The sequence below is a fragment of the Argopecten irradians genome, chromosome 2, assembly GCF_041381155.1.
Source record: "Argopecten irradians isolate NY chromosome 2, Ai_NY, whole genome shotgun sequence".
NCBI classification, from domain to species: Eukaryota; Metazoa; Mollusca; class Bivalvia; order Pectinida; family Pectinidae; genus Argopecten; species Argopecten irradians.
In genome coordinates, this window is record NC_091135.1 from 38,092,344 (window position 1) to 38,114,923 (window position 22,580).

The 22,580-nt window shown below is 33.9% G+C and overlaps 1 protein-coding gene across 4 annotated transcripts; it reads left to right on the forward strand.

Annotated features, from left to right (window-relative positions):
- The first annotated feature begins 2,477 nt into the window (after positions 1–2,477).
- LOC138315394 (D-aspartate oxidase-like) lies at positions 2,478–21,086 on the forward strand. 4 transcript variants are annotated; one of them, XR_011207493.1, is made up of 13 exons: positions 2,478–2,552; positions 8,127–8,336; positions 8,704–8,821; positions 9,730–9,815; positions 10,104–10,169; positions 10,820–10,874; positions 11,122–11,223; positions 11,473–11,534; positions 12,104–12,221; positions 13,378–13,476; positions 14,233–14,365; positions 14,810–14,905; positions 19,365–21,086. XR_011207493.1 is itself a non-coding variant. In XM_069256390.1 (12 exons), the coding sequence occupies exons 2-11, from the start codon at positions 8,143–8,145 to the stop codon at positions 14,347–14,349; spliced, it is 1,017 nt and encodes a 338-aa protein (XP_069112491.1). In that variant the 5' UTR covers positions 2,478–2,552; positions 8,127–8,142; the 3' UTR covers positions 14,350–14,365; positions 19,365–21,086. The 4 variants fall into 4 exon arrangements, 2 of the variants coding, with proteins under 2 accessions (XP_069112491.1, XP_069112492.1); XM_069256390.1 differs by lacking the exon at positions 14,810–14,905; XM_069256391.1 differs by lacking the exon at positions 14,810–14,905 and having other exon boundaries at positions 8,704–8,779.
- The last annotated feature ends 1,494 nt before the right edge of the window (positions 21,087–22,580 follow it).

Below are 22,580 nucleotides of genomic sequence, written 5' to 3' on the forward strand. Positions count from 1 at the left end.
TTAGAGTGTCCACATTTTCTACCACCCTCGATACTCAAGGGATTATTATCACTGGTGTTATATCCATCCCTGGACCATAATAAACAGATGAGATCTTACGTCAAAGAACAAAAGCAAAGGCAACAGATGACATACCGAATATCTTTGAAGAATAGATTTCGCTGATTTTGTTGAATAGATTTCGTTGAATTCGTTGAATATCTTGTAAAATCATTTTTTTATCTATTTGTAATGATATGAACTAGGAGACATTTTGTATATGATGTTTATCAATATCTAGCTTGATGTTTTAGGATATCATCATCATTAAATAAATATAGCAATTAAGATTATTTATGTATATATATCAATATTAATTTGTATCTACTGTTCATATGTAAGGAGAGGGCGTGTATAGGCATGTTGCCCGTTGCCCAATTCCGATTGTCTGTAACATCTGACAATAAAATATTCTGAAATCTTCGAAGTTGCTTTATGCTTCGGTCACAACCCCTTCCGATTATACTTGGGATGTACTCCCGGCATGGTTTTTAGTCATTTTGGTTGGGTTTCCGACCGGTAGATTTTCATAACCAGCAACATATCCTTCTCTCATCCTTTAGTATCGTCCGATATTCGGCCGGGAATCGAGCGGAAATCACATCGCCCGACATTCGACCGGGCCTGATACAAGTATCGTTGGTTATTTATAAGATACTCGGGCGATATTCGTACGATGTCCGGTGAATAGACGGTTATCGCCCTGACATCATATGATAATAGGCCGATTAGCATTATATGTTCGGTCGATATTCAGTGCCTCACCGGTCCCCAAAAAATTATCTCTCGAAACAGATGCCGTACGAATACCGCACGGCCTCCTTTTTATGTAAGTGATGTGTGACAAAACAATGTCTAAACAAAATACTGTGCAGTTATAAAGCGACGGTCAATAAAAGCTAAAATATCATAAATACTCTAAACGGTAATATTACCAGCGATAATGTGAAACTACCTGACAAAAATGTCTCAGAAAAATTAACTAGTCAAAGCCAGTGTTGCTACATTGTACATGTATTTCCAAAAATTTAGATAGCTAGCTAATTTTCAAATGGATATTTTCCAAATATTTTAGAAAAGTTTGGGTTTGAAAGTTTTGAAATAAATGCCAATAACACTTTTTGAAAGTCTTTGTCAACGCAAATGGTTGTTACTTCAAATAAATTTAACTTAAATGGAGATTCTAATTTAGCTTTAGTTATTTTGGAAATTCAAAGAAAACTGAACCGCCAGCATTTCCAAGGTAGTATTTTATCTGCCATGTACTTACGGATGAAGGGAACATCTGCCTACAGCTGAATACAATGCTCTCGTATATCGGGTTCTGCATAAAACAAAGGAACAGTTCGACTAAACACTGTTGCTTTGAATACATCATTCAAGGTTCTAGTTTGAACTCAAAAGATGTAAAGATGATAAGGGACATGACACTTCTACTTTGGCCAAAATCAAATAAACGTACTTGTTTCGCATCAAATATAAGTGACTAAATCTTAGTATTATTTCTAGTGTAAGGTATATATAGATGACAGATAAATAATGTTAGGAATGGATCTTGCTTTTGTCATGGGATGAGTTTCTCTAAAAAGTAATGTCATGAAACTCTTTAGTACTGCTAATACTAGTATGCCATTTGGATACAGGTCTGATCGGTACCATTGACGTACTTAATTAAAATATCCAAAAAATGTATTGAAAATCTACATTTACATGTAGTACTATAGAATATGCGTGGGCAACACTTTTTATATAATCATGTTTGTCTGTAAATGCGATTTGAAAGAATAAATATTAAAACAGCGATAATTTTACCACATCTGGTTCTGTACCCTGACCGGTCTCGCAGGCCATGTCCAAGGTATCCATAGCCGAGTAAAACTTACAAGACTCGTTCGCCCATCTCCTGCAATATTAACGTGCGAATTCCTGTAATACTGTAATGAAGAAGACAAAGGTTAAAGTGCTACACGTACATATAATATAATGTATAATATTTTTTATGTGAAGTACCGTATCAATAGTGTTTGAGAACACGGATATGTCAGAACCTACAAGTGACATTTGCCTCCACTTTAGTTTTACCAATACATGCGCAGTAAACAAACTCCAACCAAATCACAATGCATATTATTTGGCCTACGAAACGCAACTTATTAATAAGGTATTTCATCATTTCAAAAAATTAACTTTCAGTACAATCTGACATTTTTGTATACTGTTTATGACCTTATTAGTCACTCGTTTGTGCGAAATTTTCAGTCGTGAATTATCCTAAATTACTATGGACGGCAAAATTCGTACGAAAGTCTCCGAGCACAATGGTATATGGCAATATAGGTATATTCTAACAATTTTCAAAACTAAAATAAATACAATGCATATCTAGTTTTTCAGAAAATCTGTGTTTCGTTTCTATCAAAACCGTGAAGCTACACAACCCGGAAGTGAATTAGAAAATTGAATGGCTATATATGTTATCAGTGACCTGTAGGTTCCCCGACGTTTACCGTGAGGTAAGCCCTTGTACATCTATTGTCATTTATTACTAGTATAGAAATACGTGTTTAATCATATGGTACTTTATGTTAAATTGCAATGGTTCTTTTAGTATACATATCCAATTCCACCGTTAATTTCATGGGAAATGTTGATATTTAGGCTTATTTGTTGCGTTTGATGACCTAATTTCGATATCTCAGCAAGTTACATAATCGACTCGATAGACCAGTGATAACTGAAGTAACGTCTAAAGTCCCATTATGCTTTCACCAACCTTTGCTAAAATATACGTTAACATCCCTTATGAAAGGTTCTTCATTTGGTTTCTTTCCAATGAAGATAATTACGCAATAATCAATTAGTAAAGAATTCTTAAAATAGAACGGGTTGATTTGCATTGTTAAAAATACCCGGATAGTAAACAGAACAAGCATGGCCGATAGGGAGGTCAGTTTTGAGCAATACAATATTCTATAATTGTTTTAGTATATGATACGTATTAGATTTCACAGATTACAAATGTATTCTGTCAAAGGTTACATATAGTTTATATAAAGCTTAATACAAAATACGTATTAATCGAAAAATAGTGGATGTAAATAGTGAAATGCATACATGGGGCACCATATGGGGTATTTTATCGAACAAATATGAACACGAGGCCGTGTCAATTTTGGTGATGATCGGTTGATTTTCTTTCCTCTCTTGTAATAATTTGAAATAAATACAGTATTTATCCCAAACTATATATAAATAAATAAATATCATGATACTACTTATCTATTCATATTTTGAGAGTTAGGAGTATATCTAAATACTTAGAACATGTATACGTAAAGAGGTGGACTAATAGCTAATACTAAATACATGTATCATATCTGCTTTCTATTTCTTCTTTAGGTATTTTATAACGATATTCGTATGTATATGAAATATTTGATAGTACATACACGTAGATGAAAGATCACTGGAATCGCCGCTAGTCGAGATACATCAATCTGTATGTTGAGACATGTCTGTATTACTTTGCTCATGATCAACACGGTTACTGCATGTATACGTTATTTGTAAATATATGTATACATATCGTATATTACATCTATATATATACTGTATTATAAGACTCTTTCATATGTGGATATGAAGGATAGGGATATTCTACCCGAGGGTCACAAGATGTAGTAAAACCCGAGGCTTGCCGAGGGTTTTGCTACATTTTGTGATCCCGAGGGTAGAATATCCCTATCCTTCATATCCACTTATGAAAGAGTATTTTTCTTTCATACCTCGATGTTTTATTGCAATTTTACAGCTATAATATCCCGCCATTTCGAAATAAATTCGGAGAAATCGACGACTGAAAGTCAATTTTCCAAACATGACAATTTACGTGATATTTTCATAACAAATTCCGTTGTTTGCATCTTTCATAATAAAACCAGTCATATTCGTGAAAAAAGGTTAAAATTTTACCGAGGAATTAGAGATTTTGTTGACGCCGTGACGTCAAGAGGCTTTATTGCATGAGTAGCCATGCAATACAGCCTCAGGCGACATGAGTGTATTGCCCTAGACCAGCCAGTATTACACCCGTAGGTATGAAAGAAATCTATTCTCAGTGTTCATGTACCCAACAGATATGTTAGGATCCAGCCTACTACTTATACATGTAAACATTTTCTGGTTTATATATATTTCAACCGGGGGGGGGGGGGGGGGGGGGGGGGGGCTATAAACCGATACATGTCGAGATTTCATTTCTGTACAATTAACTTATTAAATGTTTCTCGATTACGTTTCGTGTGGTTAGAAAAGGATCATCAGAGTATGCGTGTATATACATGTACATCAAGTATTGATTACCAGGTGCATGAGTCTTAATTATCATATGGGCATTTTTAAATACATGCATATAGGCCTACAATTTTATGTACACGGAGCGAATTAATTTAATCAAAGACTCGCATTTACATTAGTACAAACGTCAGTATTCGAGTGAACTATTAAAGGGGATATTAAATATTGTCAGACTATTGGAGTTTCATCATTAAAAAGACACAACATATATTATTTTGACCCTTCATGGTGGGCTATCATTTGCCGTCAGTACGTAGTTCTTAGTACCGTATACATGTACGTAGTAAAAAGGAAAAGGGAATTGAAACTGAAATTTCTTTAATTTCACTAGTGCTCATTCCATTTTACGATGAACGTGAATAATGTTTATTAGCATTCAGCCCATTTGTTTTCATGGAAAAAGTTCGATTTATGGAGCAAGTCTAAAAGTTTATGCGCTAAATAAGATATGTAATAAAAATATCATGCCTGCTAGCGAAGATGGCTCGGACTTTACCAGTCTTATTAAAACGGATATTTTCCCTATCTTCTCTTCTTTTAATGAAGGACTGATCCAGGTTTTCTTTAGTTTTTTTTGGTATACTTTTCCACCAGATCTTCTTCAATTGATGAACGGTATAGAAATCATTAACGAACTGTTTTCATACTCCATTTCTTAGTACTATTCAATCAAACCAAACTATTCTACATTTTGTACATTGTCCTGTGCATGCAATGAATTATCGGATGATATGAATCACATAGGCCTACATGTGATTCATGCACAGGTGTTTGGCTCTATAGACATTTTTCTCTCTTTATGTATTGACACAGTATTACATATATATATATATAGAGAGAAAAAAATGTCTATAGAACCAAACACCTGTGATTCATATACATGTATCTTTACATGTAGCATAAACACATATTATGTATATATGTTTCTGCATGTAGTAATTACAAAGTTCATAATAATAATATTATGCTACAATGTGGATTGTACTCAGTTTGTAATTCATGATCATGATAACTTGTCATGGATACAATGTGTATCCGATAATGCCGATATCGTCGTTGACCCTGTTGTCTCAAACACTTGTTTAAGTTTATGTTCGGTCTTCGATGGAGTAGAACATGATAGGCTTACCAGACTTCGTATGATGTATACATCGCTGTATTATCATAAAAAGAATCAAAGTGTAATATCTATATAGCAGGTAACGACATGGCGTGTTTGTGTTTACTTTCATTTGTTTACGAGTTTTGTCGAGCCATCCCGTGGGAGGCCTCATCAGGTAACACAAACGTGTGTTCGGTTTCGCTGTACATTTCAATAAAGCTAGATTAGGCTATATAGGCATCTATAAATCTTTATGTACATTTCAGCGTAGCTAAACTATGCGGTTCTACATCTTTATTGATATAAAATAGAACATCTTTCCTCTTTTTCTATTTGACTCTTTTTTACGACAGAAAAGACACTCAAATTTCAAAATGCCGTTATGCATCTGCAAGATACTATATATTAGCCGTTTTAGCAGAAAATAACGAGACTACCCAATAAGTAATGAATATGAATCCCCTCTTCTGAAGCGATTTTCTGCTTTTCTGAGATTAAAATTACATACTTCGATTAGTTTTGAAATATACTTAATATGTAATTAATTCAATTGAACGCTGGGTATACATGATATGTATTGTATGCATCAATGAGAAAACAATGCACAACTTTTAAATGTTGAAATAGTAAATTTATAATGTCTCAAAAATGGGTGTGTATATCAATTACATGTACAATGGACTTTTAATTTGACCTTGGGCATATAGGACAACACCCTCAATAATTGGACAGTGATATTCTGATGGGAATTTTAGATATTCATGGGAGACATGTTGACAAATCTTGGTGGGATTTCATGGGGTGATGAATTGAGTTCATCTTGAAACAAATTGAATGAAGTGAGCAGTTCATGTTGAATTTGTTTCAAGGGGAACTAAATTCATCACCCATGAAATCGACAAAAGCAAGATTCAATCCTTATATTTCAATTCAATCGTATTTAATCGACAGATTGGAATATTTTGTACAATGATAAATGTTTCTATCTAAATCTCACTCAGACACACTAAATGTTGACAAGGTGTCCAATGTATAATACTGTTATTAACAGTTTTTGTTTAACTTCGTTCTTTAAATAGTTAATATGTGGTACACAACTTTTCTGATATAATAATATTTTTTATTAACATGAACCATGCTACATACAAGTACGGTTTGATAATCTATTTTATTACAAACCAACATAAACCAAAATTGTATAATTCTTAACCAAATATCGACATCTAATGAATCTTTCAGTTTCTCCATATGTACCATAAAAAGTGTATCAAATTGTCTCTACTAGGATATGTTTCCCGAGGTTTACCTGTGCTGTCAGTGTTGTGATAGTAGAACTTGTGTTGTTTTAGCAAAACACATCTATTCCACCCTGGCCAACCTTTTACCCTACCTGTTTCTCACCTAAAATCCCAAAAGTTGGCTAGATTGGAAGACACCGTTTTGTTGTCAGACCATCGTGGACCAAAACCAATGAGATAGTTGTATATATTTTGGACCGTACTAAACCTCGAATATGTTTCTTTTCAAATTATATATATTTAGCGTCTATCAACTGCCCAGATGCTGTTACCCACCACATTGCATAAAAATCTTAATTGGCGATATCGACGCCGAAGGAAAAATAATCCATGGGTTCTTTTTTTTTAAAGGGAAGCTGAAAAATTAAACACTCTTTTAAAAGGAACGTTTTACGCAGCGGATGATGGAAATTGTCATAGATAATTGGAAATCTTGATTCTGAAAATAAAAATGTAAAGTTTAGTCAGGACTACGTTAGACCGTTGCATAAGAGTTCATACAGTATAATAAATACTACAGTACTGACTGACACGTAATTCTGTATAATCATATTACATTTGCAATAATTACAAACTTATTATGTATAATGTTTCTATATTTGGTGTATACGATGAAATAGATTTAGATGAAAAAGTATTGCGATCCGTTATTTGACATTGGTATATAGCATAAGATTGATTATGATTAAAATTGACATCAAACAAAATAAGGCTGCACATCTGGAATGAATAAATCGACAAAAGGAAAATGTTGTACGGTGTTATATTTCTCCTATCGTATTATGTTAGGTCGCATTGCTGTCAACAAGTCGAGTTAGAATGCGACCCGTTGAGATACTTTTGTGGACAAGTTGATTTAGATAATATAATACAATTTGGCGATGTAATTATTTTAGAAAATTGAGTTATATCATAAACAATTAGCGTTAACATAGCTCGACCTAAATAACACGATAGCAGACATATACCACCATAAAATCGAAAATGTTTGACTAATGAATGTTATCTTCAATCCATAAATGCATAATATATTTTAACTCGTCATTGATATATAGTGCATAACGTTGACTTCTAAAATTAGAATGTAACATTTATATGCTTTACATGTAGCTTGGTATGTGTCGGGATTATGTAAGCAATGCTATGCTTACTGTTTATAATAGATGTTACGTGAGTTCACATACATTGACGACCCGATAAATATGCTTATACACGTAATGCACCAAGCAAAGATTAGACTCACACAAATGATATTTTGGCGTATAACAAACACAGATTAACGCTAGATATAACACCTGATGCTTCTATCTAGTTTTTCGTGTGATATTCAGAGAAAACTAATGGACAATGGTGAACATCATCGTGATCGGTGCCGGGGTGGTGGGTCTATCCTCAGCAGTCTCCATCCAGCGGGCACTTCCGGGAGTAAAGGTCAAGGTTGTGGCGGACAAAATCTATGATGAAACGACAAGCATCGGGGCTGGAGGAATCTTTCTGCCCACGACTACAAATATTCCTGGAGTATCTGAAGATACACTTAGGTAAATGAAATCACGTCATTTTAACAATCATTTTTAACGTTCTTATTTTAATAAAATGCATCCTCTGGGCACAGATCTTTATTACAAACAATATAAGGACAATTAAAAAAAGAATGTACCATGTATTGATTTTCGTTCATTTTTTTCTCTCTCGAGTGTTTTAAGTTCTTTTGTCATCAAAGCCCAGGACATCTTCAGATATTTATAAGTAGTAGAAGACAAATCAACCAAATGATATTGTGTAAAACACTCTTTTATTGCAATTTTAAGTATGCATTGATTGCCTTTACCTTCATTTGCATTTTGGTGTTTTGTTTATCCCTTAATTGAAGTGGATATTAAACTATCATTTTGCACATTTGGACAGGCGATGGTCGGAGACATCATGGCATGTCTACTCTAAAATGGCTACTTCGGACCTAGCGAGTAGTACAGGTCATACGGTATCCCATGGTTACTTACTCCACAAGACTAGGATGAAAGGGGTATTCTCATAGCTGTCTTAGATAATAACGTATAATATCATTTACGGTCACTATCAAAGTTGGTCAATATGATAGTTCCAAAATTGAGTAAATGTACTGCAATTGTACAAATGCGGTCATTTGAATGAAAAGTAAGCCAATGATCGTCATTCAATTCATCGTTTGTTTTTCCTATGGTAAATACCAATCCTAGTAGTGAAATGAATGCAAGCAGAGTTCAACCATAGAGTATGTACATGGTCGAGTGAGGTCTACTTACATAATTATATATCTTATATCATACAATATGTAAGACGGATGGCACATGATGAGCGAGAAGCAATTACTATACTTTTACAGGAAAGTAAAATGCTTTTAAAATATTAATGCAACGTTGATTTCGTGCAATCGCACACTATTGAGCTAACTGAAAAACGCTAAAATAAGAATACTATCACATATATATTTGATATCTCCAGGCTAAGACATGTTCTCACCAAAGCTAGTTTGATTGTAGTCCATTGTAGTCCATTGTAGACTACAATCAAACCCATAAACAGACTTATTTCCTTATGTAATGCTAAAGTAGGATTTCTATCTCATAGAAACTTTTACGTGCTGAAGAAAATGTTCTTTTTCTTATCGAAATCTTTATAAAACTGAGATTTATTTCCTTGTAGAAATTCATGTGTGAACAATGGAATTGCCAATATGTTAAGGTGTCCCGATATATTACAACAAGCCCTTCACCTCTGAATTCAAATGAACTGTTAAGCTAGTTAGTAATTATACGAAAATTGAACTTCAATCACATGTATGATAATTGCCAGGTACTAACAGCTGGTCGGTAGTTTTCGCCGGGTACTACCTGTTAACATGGATCTGTCCGTTATATTTGTGACGATATTTGTTTCTTTCCTTCCTTACAGAAACCTTTATACGCTGATATAGTGTACTCCTACAGGGAGATGTCGCCAGGGGAACTGATCAAATTAGGAGTATACGATAACTTCAGGTGAGTAAACAGCAGTTCAGCATCATACCCGATTTGGGTAAGCGACAAACCAATGAAGCTGCTGACAATAAAATATTTAACACTCATATATCGCCTTTCATCGGTATCCTTCTTGTAAACGTTAAATATGGTAAATATTTCGATAATGGCCATTTAAAGATTCAATTTTATGTGTTTTTTTCTCTTCTTCTGCCTGCTATCCCCACCCATCATTACTTGTGTTTATAATTTCGAGATCTTTTTTTATTTCCACTTCTATCATTTTATGTTTCTGGAAATGTATTTCAGATTCGGTTATGAGATAACAACTGTCATTACAAACATGAGGAAATATCTAAAATGGCTGATGAATCAGTAAGTAAATAATACACATATATAAACAACAATAAATATGTTATAGGCATGCGATATTAACGTTTTATATACTTAATATAGCATGTGTTCTGTCTTTACATAGTATGTGTTGAAAAAATGTGCACGTGCAATTTCGATACATATCAGTTATGTCATATTAGGTCAGTATTGTGTTATATGATCCTGGTAGAATCCGATCATAAAAGAGGACGTAGCCGTTGCCTATCATTACGTATTCTTCCATGTCGGTAAACCGATATTTCTATTGAACTAAAGACCATTGATTTTTAACATGAGTTATGAAAATTATTTTAAAAAAATAATGATGATATGCAAGGTGATTACAAGAATTACAATGACCCGATCGCGAGTACACTAATAAACAAGTGGGACTAAATATTGGGCCATGTTCCAAATATCTATACCTATGTGGCCATGAACTATCCAACAAGCAAACTGGAAAATCAGGGCTTTTCTTATATATAATGGAATGATTCTAAAATTGTGATATATTATGGGGTATTATTGCGGTTTTATACCTTCTTCAAATACAATATCATTTGATTGAACTTAACACGCGATATTTTTACATAATTTTATCTCATGTTTATAGTTAACTGTCCCTTCAACCGATTGTATCTTTTCTGCAGATTCACTGCGAATGGTGGTGAAGTAGAGAGAAGAAAGATAGGGAGTTTGATGGAAGTATGCATACCTTTATGTTATCAAATCATGTAACGAAATATGGTTGACAAAAGAAGTAGCATTTATATTAGGTTTTAAATGTTTCCGTTTTTTTCAAAACAACAATGAAATGAGAAGCTGATGCATCATTTAAAAAACGTCTTGACCATTCTAAGTTTACTCTATGAAAGTTTGATAAATACCAAAATCAATATTATTCATAATTACGTGCCATAATTTAAAATAACAATTTCTTTTTGTAATGAAGTTGTATGGTCAGTGCAATGTTGTGGTCAATTGTTCCGGACTGGGCAGCCGACAGCTGTGTGGCGACAAACTTTTGTACCCTCTACGTGGACATTTGATAAAGGTACGCTATGTATTCATAATAAAGAGCGCTTTAAAAATTAAGTGACATATAGTATTTTTTATCCTGAGATTCAAAATGAATACTGTAAACTCACTTAATTTCGCGTTTTCCTGCTGAACGACTTATTCGCGACGTTATAGCATGTTTGAAACAATTTCGACACGATTAAATTTTACGATTTTCTATCGCACGCGAAAATAAGTTTGTTTACAGTATATGTCCGTATTATAAGTATTTGCTTTGTTACAGGTAAAGGCTCCGTGGGTAAAGGACTGGGTGTATACTGACCAACAGGCACACCTTTTCTTGAGGTATGGCTTATCTACCCCATATCTCATGTACACAATATTGATTAATAATTCAATTTTGCTTGATACGAGCATTTCCATTGGCTTAAAAATTTAATTTATCAGCCCATAAAGGAAAAAATGGCGTCGTCGTTTGTAACGTCGCTTCTGATTGGCTGAGATGACGGCGTGATAATTTCATAGACAAAAGAGTCCCAAAATAAATTTTAAATGTTGAAGAGATTATCTTTAGTAAATTGAATTATAAGGATTAATTTGAATAGATTTTTTATGTTATGGAGATATAACACAAAAATCTGAGTGTACTCTCATCATAAACCGCTTCGCGGTTTATTTAGAGTACACTCAGATTTTTGTGTTATATCTCCATAACATAAAAAATCTATTCAAGTTAATCCTTAAATGATTCAATCATTTTATTTAAAGAAATCAGGTTTGCATTGGGGAAAAAACCGGCTTTTAAATATACCAACAATTTTATGCCTTGTTGTGGTATGTTATTTCCACCAATATAATATATTTCTATAGAAACTATCTTGTTTGGTTGTGTTTATACACAATATTTATTTCAGTGACGATTTTGTTGTACTCGGAGGCATAAAGGAAAAGGACAATTGGTCTCTGAATCCGGATCCAGCCGTGAGACAGGGGATTTTAGATAGGAACTTCCGGTACTGGCCAGCCTTAACAGTATGCTATCTATTAAAACATGGCAAACGCGTTTATTCTGCTATCTAAATATCAATAAAGCTTACATTTCATTCTTTTGTATTACACCAATAAAGCTACTGGATATAATCATGTAAAATCGGTATTAGTTGCACAATACGTTGATTGTTTACGACCTATAAACAGCTAATGTCACTAATTTAAGGACGGCCTCCCCAGTTTGCATGTGTTGTATATGTGATTGTCCGTATGTTTTGGGAGGCTGTGGGATATTTATTTTGCATCTCATTACAATAGCGTGTTCTTTTTATAGTGCTATATCACTGACGCATGCGGCCAAATAGACAATGCAACACACCCCACCCGATCACATTATACTGCTAACGTGCTAATAGGTCGCTATACCAATATCAATTCTACGCAGGGGCAGCAAACTACCACTGGTATAGACTATATAGACTATGGTGTGTTTGGCTAGGGTACAGAACCCAGAGTTTTCCTGATCAGAGGGTGGATGTTTAACGCAAGGTCAACAATGAGAGATGTAAATTAGTATTAGGAAGATTGTTTGTTTGTTTAATTAGTTAACGTCCTATTAACAGCCAGGGTCATGCAAGGACGGCCTCCAATGTACGTAGTGTAGAGCATGTATGTAGTACGAGATGTGTTTTGGGAGACTGTGGTATGTTCATGTTGTGTCTTCTTGTATAGTGGAACTCTTGCCCTTTTAATATTGCAATATCACTGAAGCATGTTGCCAAAGACACCAAGCAACACACTCCACCCGGTCACATTATACTGACAACGGATGAACCAGTCGTCCCACTCCCTGTGTGCTGAGCGCTAAGCAGGAGCAGAAACTACCACTTTTATAGACTTTGGTGTGTCTCGGCTAGGGGACATAACACAGAGCCAATCTCACAGGGGCGACTTCATCTATGAAAAATATGAGATCGCAACTTTAGTCGCCTTTTACGATCATCAATGAAGAAAGTAGCATAAACATGTGTTTCCACACCAACTTATTTTAGTGTATGGTGATATTTACTTTAATTCGGTGTCGATTAAGCGTCGAGAAAATACATCGTCATAAAAAGTTTTAATTACAAGAAAAAATAACCCAATAGTAAATATAAAGGTAAGTTTGTTTACATTATACTCAGTTACCATTTTGTAGGGCGCGGAGTATCTAGAGGATTGGGTAGGTCTGAGACCTATGAGGGAACCAGTCAGACTGGAAACGGAGGTCATACGATCACCACAACGGACGCTAAAGGTACATTATACAATTATGGCCCTCTGTGGAGGGATACATCTAGAATTGTCTCCCTGGAAAGAGTTATTTTCTCGAGGGCGAAGCAGCCCTCGAGAAAACAACTCTTTCCAGGGAGACAAATCTAGATGTATCCCGACACATAGGAACATAATTATTTTATTATGCCGAACAAAATTAAAAGAACCCATGAAGATATTTCCCAACAACAACGTTGCTAAATTCATTGGTCTAAAAAAAATAAGCAAAAGCGTTGCCATTGTTGGTTTACGTTGCAGATGACGTCAACTTCCGGTCACGTGCGGAGCTTCCAAGGGGATATTTCCCGGGGGTAATTTCCCTCGGAGGTTATTTCCCTGGGGTTATTTCCCTCGGGGGTTATTTCCCTGGAGTTATTTCCCTCGCCTTCCGATTCCGGGGTGACTCACATCTAACTTATTCAATGTCATGCGATCAAATTTAATCCAATCAGAACATTCCAACTGAAAGAGAGGTATAATAATACCATTAACATTTTCGGAAAAAAAATAAGTTAATTAAAATGATCTTCATGCTATTCAAGTTATGTTTTTCATTTTTTTATCACATTAAATCTGGTTTTTGTCCTGGACGGTACTTTCCATCACATCAATTAATACAATGCATTGTATATGTAATAATGCATATCAAAGAATATATTTGATTTTACAAATGTAGTGGATAATAAATTGTTTATTTTATTGTCATTTAATTAATGTTTTTACCTTGTTTTTGTTATAGATTGTGCATAATTATGGACATGGGTCAAATGGGGTGGCTTTAAGCTGGGGAACAGCTGTAGAGGCGGCAAAACTGGTAAAGGAACTCATATCAAAAACATCATCGTCGAAACTCTGATGTCATTGCTACATTGGTATCTATCAAATAAAGCATGTGTTATGTTCATTATAAAGTATCAAAATGATATTTCACAGAAGAAAAAATCATTGTTTCGTCATCTGTTCGAAAATCCGCAAGTGTTTCATTCACTTCACCAGAAATACATATATAAATATAATATGATACGAAAATAATCAAATGGATGGTTTTTAGCTTTCAATTCTGATTATACATTTTTGTCAACTTTTTGACCTTTTGAATCATTAAGTTACAGAAATACCATTCACAATACTTTTTTTTTAGCAAATAAACAGATACAGTGTAATATTTTGAGCATTTTTCTCACTGTTAAAATATTGCACAATTCGTATAGTACACAATGATTTATTTCTCTATTTGGCATTATATTAAGTGCTTTTAACCATGTTGTTTCTTAATGTTAGAAATTGATTATATATTTACATATGCCCCTATATAGTCAATGGGAGGGGAGTTGCGTTCAAATTAGCGTAAACCCAACGACGTATGAATACAAACCCAGAGTAGGATCGGACTACTTCTAGTTCACGTTTCGGTAAGATATTGCGTCATATATTAATGTAAATAAACTTTAATTACTTAATTTACGTTTTACCTTTTCACAGATGACAGATTTACTTTGCATTAATAATAAACTAAAAACGATTTCGCTCTTCTATTTGTCTCAAGACTGATCCTTAGGCGGCACAGACAAAATTATACTCGTCAGTAGCCTACTTGGTTGACAGAAGAAGTGTAAACAAAGTTTTTCGTTGTTTGATTTCAAAATAACAATAACGAGCTGATATTAAATCCAATTAAATATGTATTTAACGTCAAAACAGAATATGTGTTCAAGAATTATAACGGTAATAAACAACAAAATGAATCGCTGGTCGGGGCTTCAACCGGGGGCTTTCCTCAGGAATGTTCGGAGAATTCCATAATTACGTCAGTCACACACCATGCAAACACTTGTCTATCATCCGTACAATAAAATAAAAGTCATGACTATGAAGAATTTAGTCTATATTGCGTCCGTAGACCGATACATATATGACAAACATTCAGCAGCTCAACGGTCATACCATCAACAAGCTATATTCCTCGGTTGAAAATCAAATATGGCAACAAGCTATATTCCTCGGTTGAAAATCAAATATGGCGGCTCGCTCCACTTCGGACCGTATCACTACCCTGACAACGATACATACCGGTAGTCCTTTCGCCTCAATTACATGTATCTCAATTTTTTTTCTAAATGGACGTTATTGATATATTATCAAATTGACAAAAAAAAACAAAAACAAAAAAACAACAACACCATTTTAAGAATAATTGAAAAGTGCCATTATTACATTTCAAATCAAACTGCAGCTATAACATTCAACAATCGGAATGGGACTAATTCACGTACCACGTGATACCCGATAACGTTTGTGCGGGACTATTATCTCCAGTGGTGATGGAATGTAACTCTTTGTAATCTTCCCGCTGAAATGACTTTATCCCGCGATAACTTCATTTGACGTCATTCCATCACCAATAGAAACAATAGTCCCGCACAAACGTTATCGGTTATCACGTGGTACTTGAATGAGTCCCATTATATCAACGGCCATCTTGACTACCGTAGTTACCCAGGTAAGCTACCAACGTCGTTTTTAATTTGATCACGAACATGTAAAAATAGACTAATCTATGTAAATATATAGATTGAACAGTGTTTTAATTGCGTTAAAGGTGGTATGAACGTAATGGGATACAGACATATTCTACATGTAGCGCTAACGCGCTACATTGAATATGTCTGTATCCCATTGCGTTCATACCACCTTTAACGCAATAAAAACACTGTTCAATCTCTATATGGTTCAGTTACACAAGATGACACTATCATATCAGCAACGATGTCTTTCCATGAATCGCTCATATTATATGTATATTACAAGCTATTTTGACTTTAGACATTAATATCTGTCACACTTGGTAATACACAGCAAAAAGTGCAACGCATGTTTTACATACGTTTGAAAAAACATGCGTTAAACGTATGTTTAAAACATGCGTTTTACGTACGTTTTGGCCACCATGCGTAATACGTACGTTTGAACAAAACATGCGTTAAACGTATGTTTAACATATGTTTTACGTACGTTTGTTTTCCTTCACATGTATAGCGGACGTCTGTTAAAATAACCCTACTAATTACATGTAAAACATTAGTTTTATCAATGTTATTGAAGACCTGCAGTATTTTTTTCAAAAATGTTATTCCCATATGTAAAAACATGTTCAATAGCCTCTTTGTTTTGGTTTTATGTTATCTATATGTGTCTTCTACCAACTTATAGTGAACCTCATACTAGCCTCAAGATAGAATAATGCAGCTTCAATATCGTATAATGATACATGTAGGTCTACAATTATATGTACATCTACTGATTGTGAACAGAAGCAAAATGTGGATTCCGTCTTTTTAAATTTTGATTTTAACAGTTTCAGACTAATGCTCTGAATACATGTTATCAATATCAGCTGACCGGCGCTTCATGATGTACAATGTAGTAGATCTACAACTGCTGTTTGATCATCCTCGATACTCCAGGGGTTCCGATCTCTTACGATATCTACACGTGTAGATATAGTAAGTGATCGGAACCCCTGGAATATCGAGGATGCTGTTTGATCTACGAGATCATGAGTATTTGTCCTAAAATTGTCATTATACATGTAGCTAAGGATTATACATGTAGCTACATTATGCATATGTAAAGGAAAACATGCATTTAGATGTATTTAGCTTGTAAACTAGAAAATAGATTACTGAATTTTACTTCGGATCTTCATCAGAATTCTTCTTGAAATGTTCAAGTCATTTGAGGCATTTGGGGACTTGTGCAAGGCTACATCGATGACATAGCTATTACATGTACCATAGTCGTTACTCCAACAATGTTAGACGTATTACGTCGTGAAGCGAAATAACGACTCTCGTGTTATGGGAGTACATAGGCGTCTGCTTCTGGTTTAAAAAAAATAATAACCTTCCCTACTATATAGCAGGGGTAGGTTATTTTTTTCAAAACCAGAAGCAGACGCCTGTGCTATTACATGTCAGATTCTAACGTTAACTAATTCTCAGATCCCTGTGGTTTTGCTGACCGCTCCGTTTGACAGATCTTTCCTTTTCATTTTCGTTCATATGTTTGAAAAAAAATTTATAATATTATTATCACTGAGCCAGAATTTCAAATCAATTGAACATTGTGCACGACTTTTGCAAAGATTTTAGCCTTTATTAAAAATGTAAGTGATGAAGTGACGTTAAGGACAAATTGATGTAGGAAAAATAAAATCATTCCAAGAGTATGAAAGTTATCAATATGTAGTCAATCGTTTGTAAATACAACATACTATGTATGAAAAAATATCAGTCATTGGACAGGAACCGAAAATACAAATAAAATGGAATTAAACTTTAATTTTCTAAATTACAAATATATGGTGCAACTTCAAAGACCATGTAAATGTACATAAAAAATAAAAAAGTGGATTTTGTAATAGGATGAAAAGTATGTATAACACATGTTTTGAAACGCCCGTTTTACATACGTTTACGTTTTACGCCTGTTTACCATACGTATTACGCATATTTAACACACGTATTACATACGTTTCATACGTACGTTTTACATGCGTGGTACTCAACATGCGTTTTACATGCATGCGTTTTACATGCGCGGTCCTCAACATGCGTTTTACATGCGTTTTATAACGTACGTACAACGTGTATGCACTTTTTCCTGTGTAACAGATTTATTGATTCATATTATGGATAAATTAGGGGTTAAATTTCTTTAAAATTACTTAAATTAAGACACGCAACTTCTTTTATCCTGCAACTGTCCCACATACTGACCGATAACTACTGCCGGATAAACTTGTGCTTTATCCTTCAATACGAAATGCTTTATCCGTCAATACGATCACGTGAATTTGTTCCATATCTGACGGAACTTTTTCTAACTTGACCCAGAACTTGAACCTTCCGGTGAATTAAACGTCATTCAGTCCCGCTAAAACGTGACGTCACATTCATCGGAATGACGTCATTTTTACGGTATCCGAAATCTCGTATGGCGGTGTCGTTTTTTCTTGGCTCATGGCAAAGGTATGTATTGCAAAGTAATTTTTAAACGGGTATATATTGTTTTTTGAGTATTTTCATATTGTTTCAGTGATATATTACACTGAATGGATTTACGGATGGTGTTTGTGAATGCGCTTTTTTATTTCCCACGGCAGTAAAAAGGAGTACACTCTCATTCGGTTTAGTGAATGAATATTTACCTCCGCATCAAAGAAGCGTCACGCTTCGAGCGAAACCAAGTAAATAACTGTCAATTTGCTTTCGTTTTGAATGCCATAATAGTTGCAGGATAAACAGAATACACGATTAGTATCTTGCAATACAAGTTTTATTTTGGTGCTCGACACGGAAAGCCGAGATGACTCGGCAAAGCCTCGTCATCTCGGCTTTCCTAAGTCTCGCACCAAAATAAACCTTGTATTGTAAGATACTTACCATGTATTCTCTATATCTTTGTTGTTTGAGTCTTGTTTAAGAAGATCTCGTAAGAGCGAATAATAACTGAGGTGAAAGATTACATTGACAAACTATGTTACTGACATGCCATACAGATTATACCGCTAAAAATGTACATTTTAAGATATTTTGATGCAAATCATTAAAATGATTTTCACCATTTTCATTGAAAGAGGATGGAAATATTTATATAGGTCTAGGTCACAAATTGAATTCTTTACAGACAGTTTTTCATTTTTATGTTTTAAAGCCAAGCAAAAAGCGTCTGATCTGAACTGTTATTTTTTTTAATTCTTTTTGCAAATAACATAATATATTTAGCAAGTGCAACCACATGTTTTACCAGCATGGCAATGTAATGACGAATATTAACATGCATGATAGTAAAGATTGGTGTTTGTTATAGATGAAAGCATTTGAGCCCGGATGAAAAAAAACATCGACCGACAACCTTGATAAGGCCTCAAACACATGATCCATTGGTGAAGTGATAATCAAATACAATCGGATGATACTAAAATATTCAAGGCTATCCGTGGCAAAGATGAAGCTTTAGATCTGCAAAGTGATTTAGATACAATGTCGAAATGGAGTGAAACGTGGCTTCTAAAATGCACCCAGATAAATGCAAACACATGAGGATACACAAACAGAGAACAAGAAACCAACATGAGGAAATTATACCATACCAGCTCAATGGAAAAACACTGCAACATATAGACCAAGAAAAAGATATAGGAGTAGTAGATTCCACGTTAAGCTTCGACAGCCATATATCAGAGAAAGTAAAAAAAGCCAATTCCATGTTTGGACTTTTGAGAAAATCTTTTCAGTTTTTAGACATCAAATCATTTATTCCGCTATATAAATGCTTAGTTCGGTCTCATTTGGACTATGCTTGCCCCGTATGGGCGCCTTACCTACAGAAGCATATAGAAATGATAGAAAGTGTCCAAAGAAGAGCGACAAAATGTCTACCAGGAATGTCACATCTAGCATACAGTCAAAGGCTGGAGAAACTGAAATTACCAACGTTGGCATATAGAAGAATACGAGGAGACATGATAGAACTCTTCAAAATTTTAGATGGAATATATGACTCCGAATGTTGTAACATTTTATCTTTATGGAAAGATGCAACGAACCGCGAAAGCAGCAGGGGGCATAGGAGGAAGCTATTCCATACAAGATCTAACTATGAGATTAGGAGAAACTTTTTTTCACTAAGAGCTTCTAAGATATGGAACGATCTACCAGAGAATGTAGTGATGGCGCCAAATATAAACTTCTTCAAAAATGCGTTAGACAAACATTGGAAAGAACAAGAACTCTTATACAACTACAAAGCCTTTATACATCATTAATTTATTATTATTACCGGATAAATGTATTAACTGTAAACTCTATATTTTGTCTGAGTCTGGTATAGAGGACTTTACATATAAGTCCTGAACCAGAAATAAACTCATCTTATCTTATCTTATCTTACTTCAGTGAGATAGCACTATACAAACGACAAGCGTTCCACTACAATACATCACCGGTTTGGGGTGTTCTCTGAACGCCAACATATTTATCAACAATAGGTAGGTGTTGTTTTAGGAAACAATAGGAAGGCAATTATATACTGTTTCATATAAGCTGTCTTTGTTTTCACCTGTAAAGTCACCTGAGATTTACCTGTATTTCAATCAGTATTATAGGTAACATTTGTGGATTTTGGAAAATAATTCCTTCAATATATTCTGTACAATATACAATGTAAACTATTAATTAAAGACAATCGGTGCTTTAATATACATAAAATCATAAACATTGCAAATGCTAAGAATTAATAAGGAGCTACATGCGGATTATTAAGAACAATGCATTTTAAGTTCCAGGTGAAATATTTTTTTACAAAAACCATATCTCAATTTTATCAGAAAAACAGGTTTCTTGATCAATGTATATTCTAATGTAATAGTATTCTGTATTGACATAGGAGTTCTCCAGGGCTACATTCTTAGCCAACTTTCATTTCTTGTGACCGTGCATAGTTGATTTCTTTTATCGCAGAGACATACACCTTTAAGTATTTGGTTTGAAAATGAGTGGAGAAAAACAATATCATAAAAGTTTAAATTAATTTTGTTGGAAATTTTGACCTGTTTATTATAGTTTCAGTTGGTAATCTATTAAAGCCGACACAAAAGCACATATATGATGTTTTATAAACATTGGTAATAATATATCATTGCTATATGTATTTTAGATACAAAATATTTTTAGAAGTAACTTAATAAAAATACCAAATGAAATGAAATTGAAGACTGTTACTTAGGGTCTCAACCATATTCATTTTAATACACATTATTGATGTTAATATAATGTTGCAATACTGGCAAAATTATTTCAAGTCGAAATGTTGTAGGTCTTGTAATTCTCAAAATGTTGCAAACTTTTAGTGCTCAGAATACCAAATTAACAGTTTTCTTATTTTTTTTTCTATTTAAAGATTACAGTACATATACCAATTTGTATCTAGCAACAATGTTTGACCGAAAATCAACCATAGGAAAGAAATTTATAAATTATTTCTAACATGCACAAAAATATATAATATTACTTCACTGTTAACCGACAACAGTTTAATTATTGGGTGCTCTTTTGCTATAATGACATACATTTACATTATAATGTAACATCACGCTGATCTAGAATACCATCTTAGGATAAGAAAGCAGGAAAATTATATAATTATGATAAATTATTCATCCTAATGCAACTTTCAAAATATACATGTATTGTATGTTCTGTTAACTTAAAAAGGTCAGTCAAGTACAAGTAATACATTTTTAAAGTTTTGAAATCAAATTTGACATAAATTCACTTACTCTTTGGTAGGTAATTAACGCAGATGTTACATGTGGTTTATATTATATAAGGTCACTTAACAGACATATATGGAAGACCTTGTTGAAAAATATCACGTTTCAACTGGCAAAAGGCTTATATTATTTCAAACTTTTAATCGAATTGGTGTAAAACTAAGTTGAAATAGGATAATTCCTTTTTGGATTTTTTTCTTTGATATTACTGAATGGGAAAGTTACTTCCATGTGAAATAAGTTTCAATGAATTTTGCTTGATTTTAGTATCAATCTATTGAAAATCTAATGAGATTGATACCAGAGATTTTAGATATATCAAGGAAATCTTTAAAATTCTTGAAATAAAATCATTGCGAATTTAATTCAATTTCATTCATAGATTCTATTGTTATATTTTCATAGATATTACCAGAAACATATATTATGTATATATGTATCTGATATTAAATCTGAACACTTATTGAAGTAAAAATTAATCAATATACATTTAGATAAGTATCAACACAGGTAACTTTTACAGGTAAATTTACCTGTTGGCATTGGGACTGCTTTTAGGAAAAAGACTATAACCACTGTCACAACAAACTACCCCACAGGTAAATCCAAAATGTTGGCGTTCAGAGATACACCCACCGGTTTTCAGGTAGACTGACTAGGTACGCGGACACGGACGCGGACTACTGGAAATTAGGGGGTCATCTCAAAAATGTTCGTATTGAATGTGTTGTCAAAACATCGAAATCTATTTA

Coding starts and splice junctions, on each gene's coding strand:
- LOC138315394 (XM_069256390.1), top strand. CDS start 8,143: ATGGTGAACATCATCGTGATCGGTGCCGGGGTGGTGGGTCTATCCTCA. Junction 12,222..13,377: donor GGTACTGGCCAGCCTTAACA/GTATGCTATCTA, acceptor ACCATTTTGTAG/GGCGCGGAGTATCTAGAGGA. Junction 13,477..14,232: donor CACCACAACGGACGCTAAAG/GTACATTATACA, acceptor TTTTTGTTATAG/ATTGTGCATAATTATGGACA.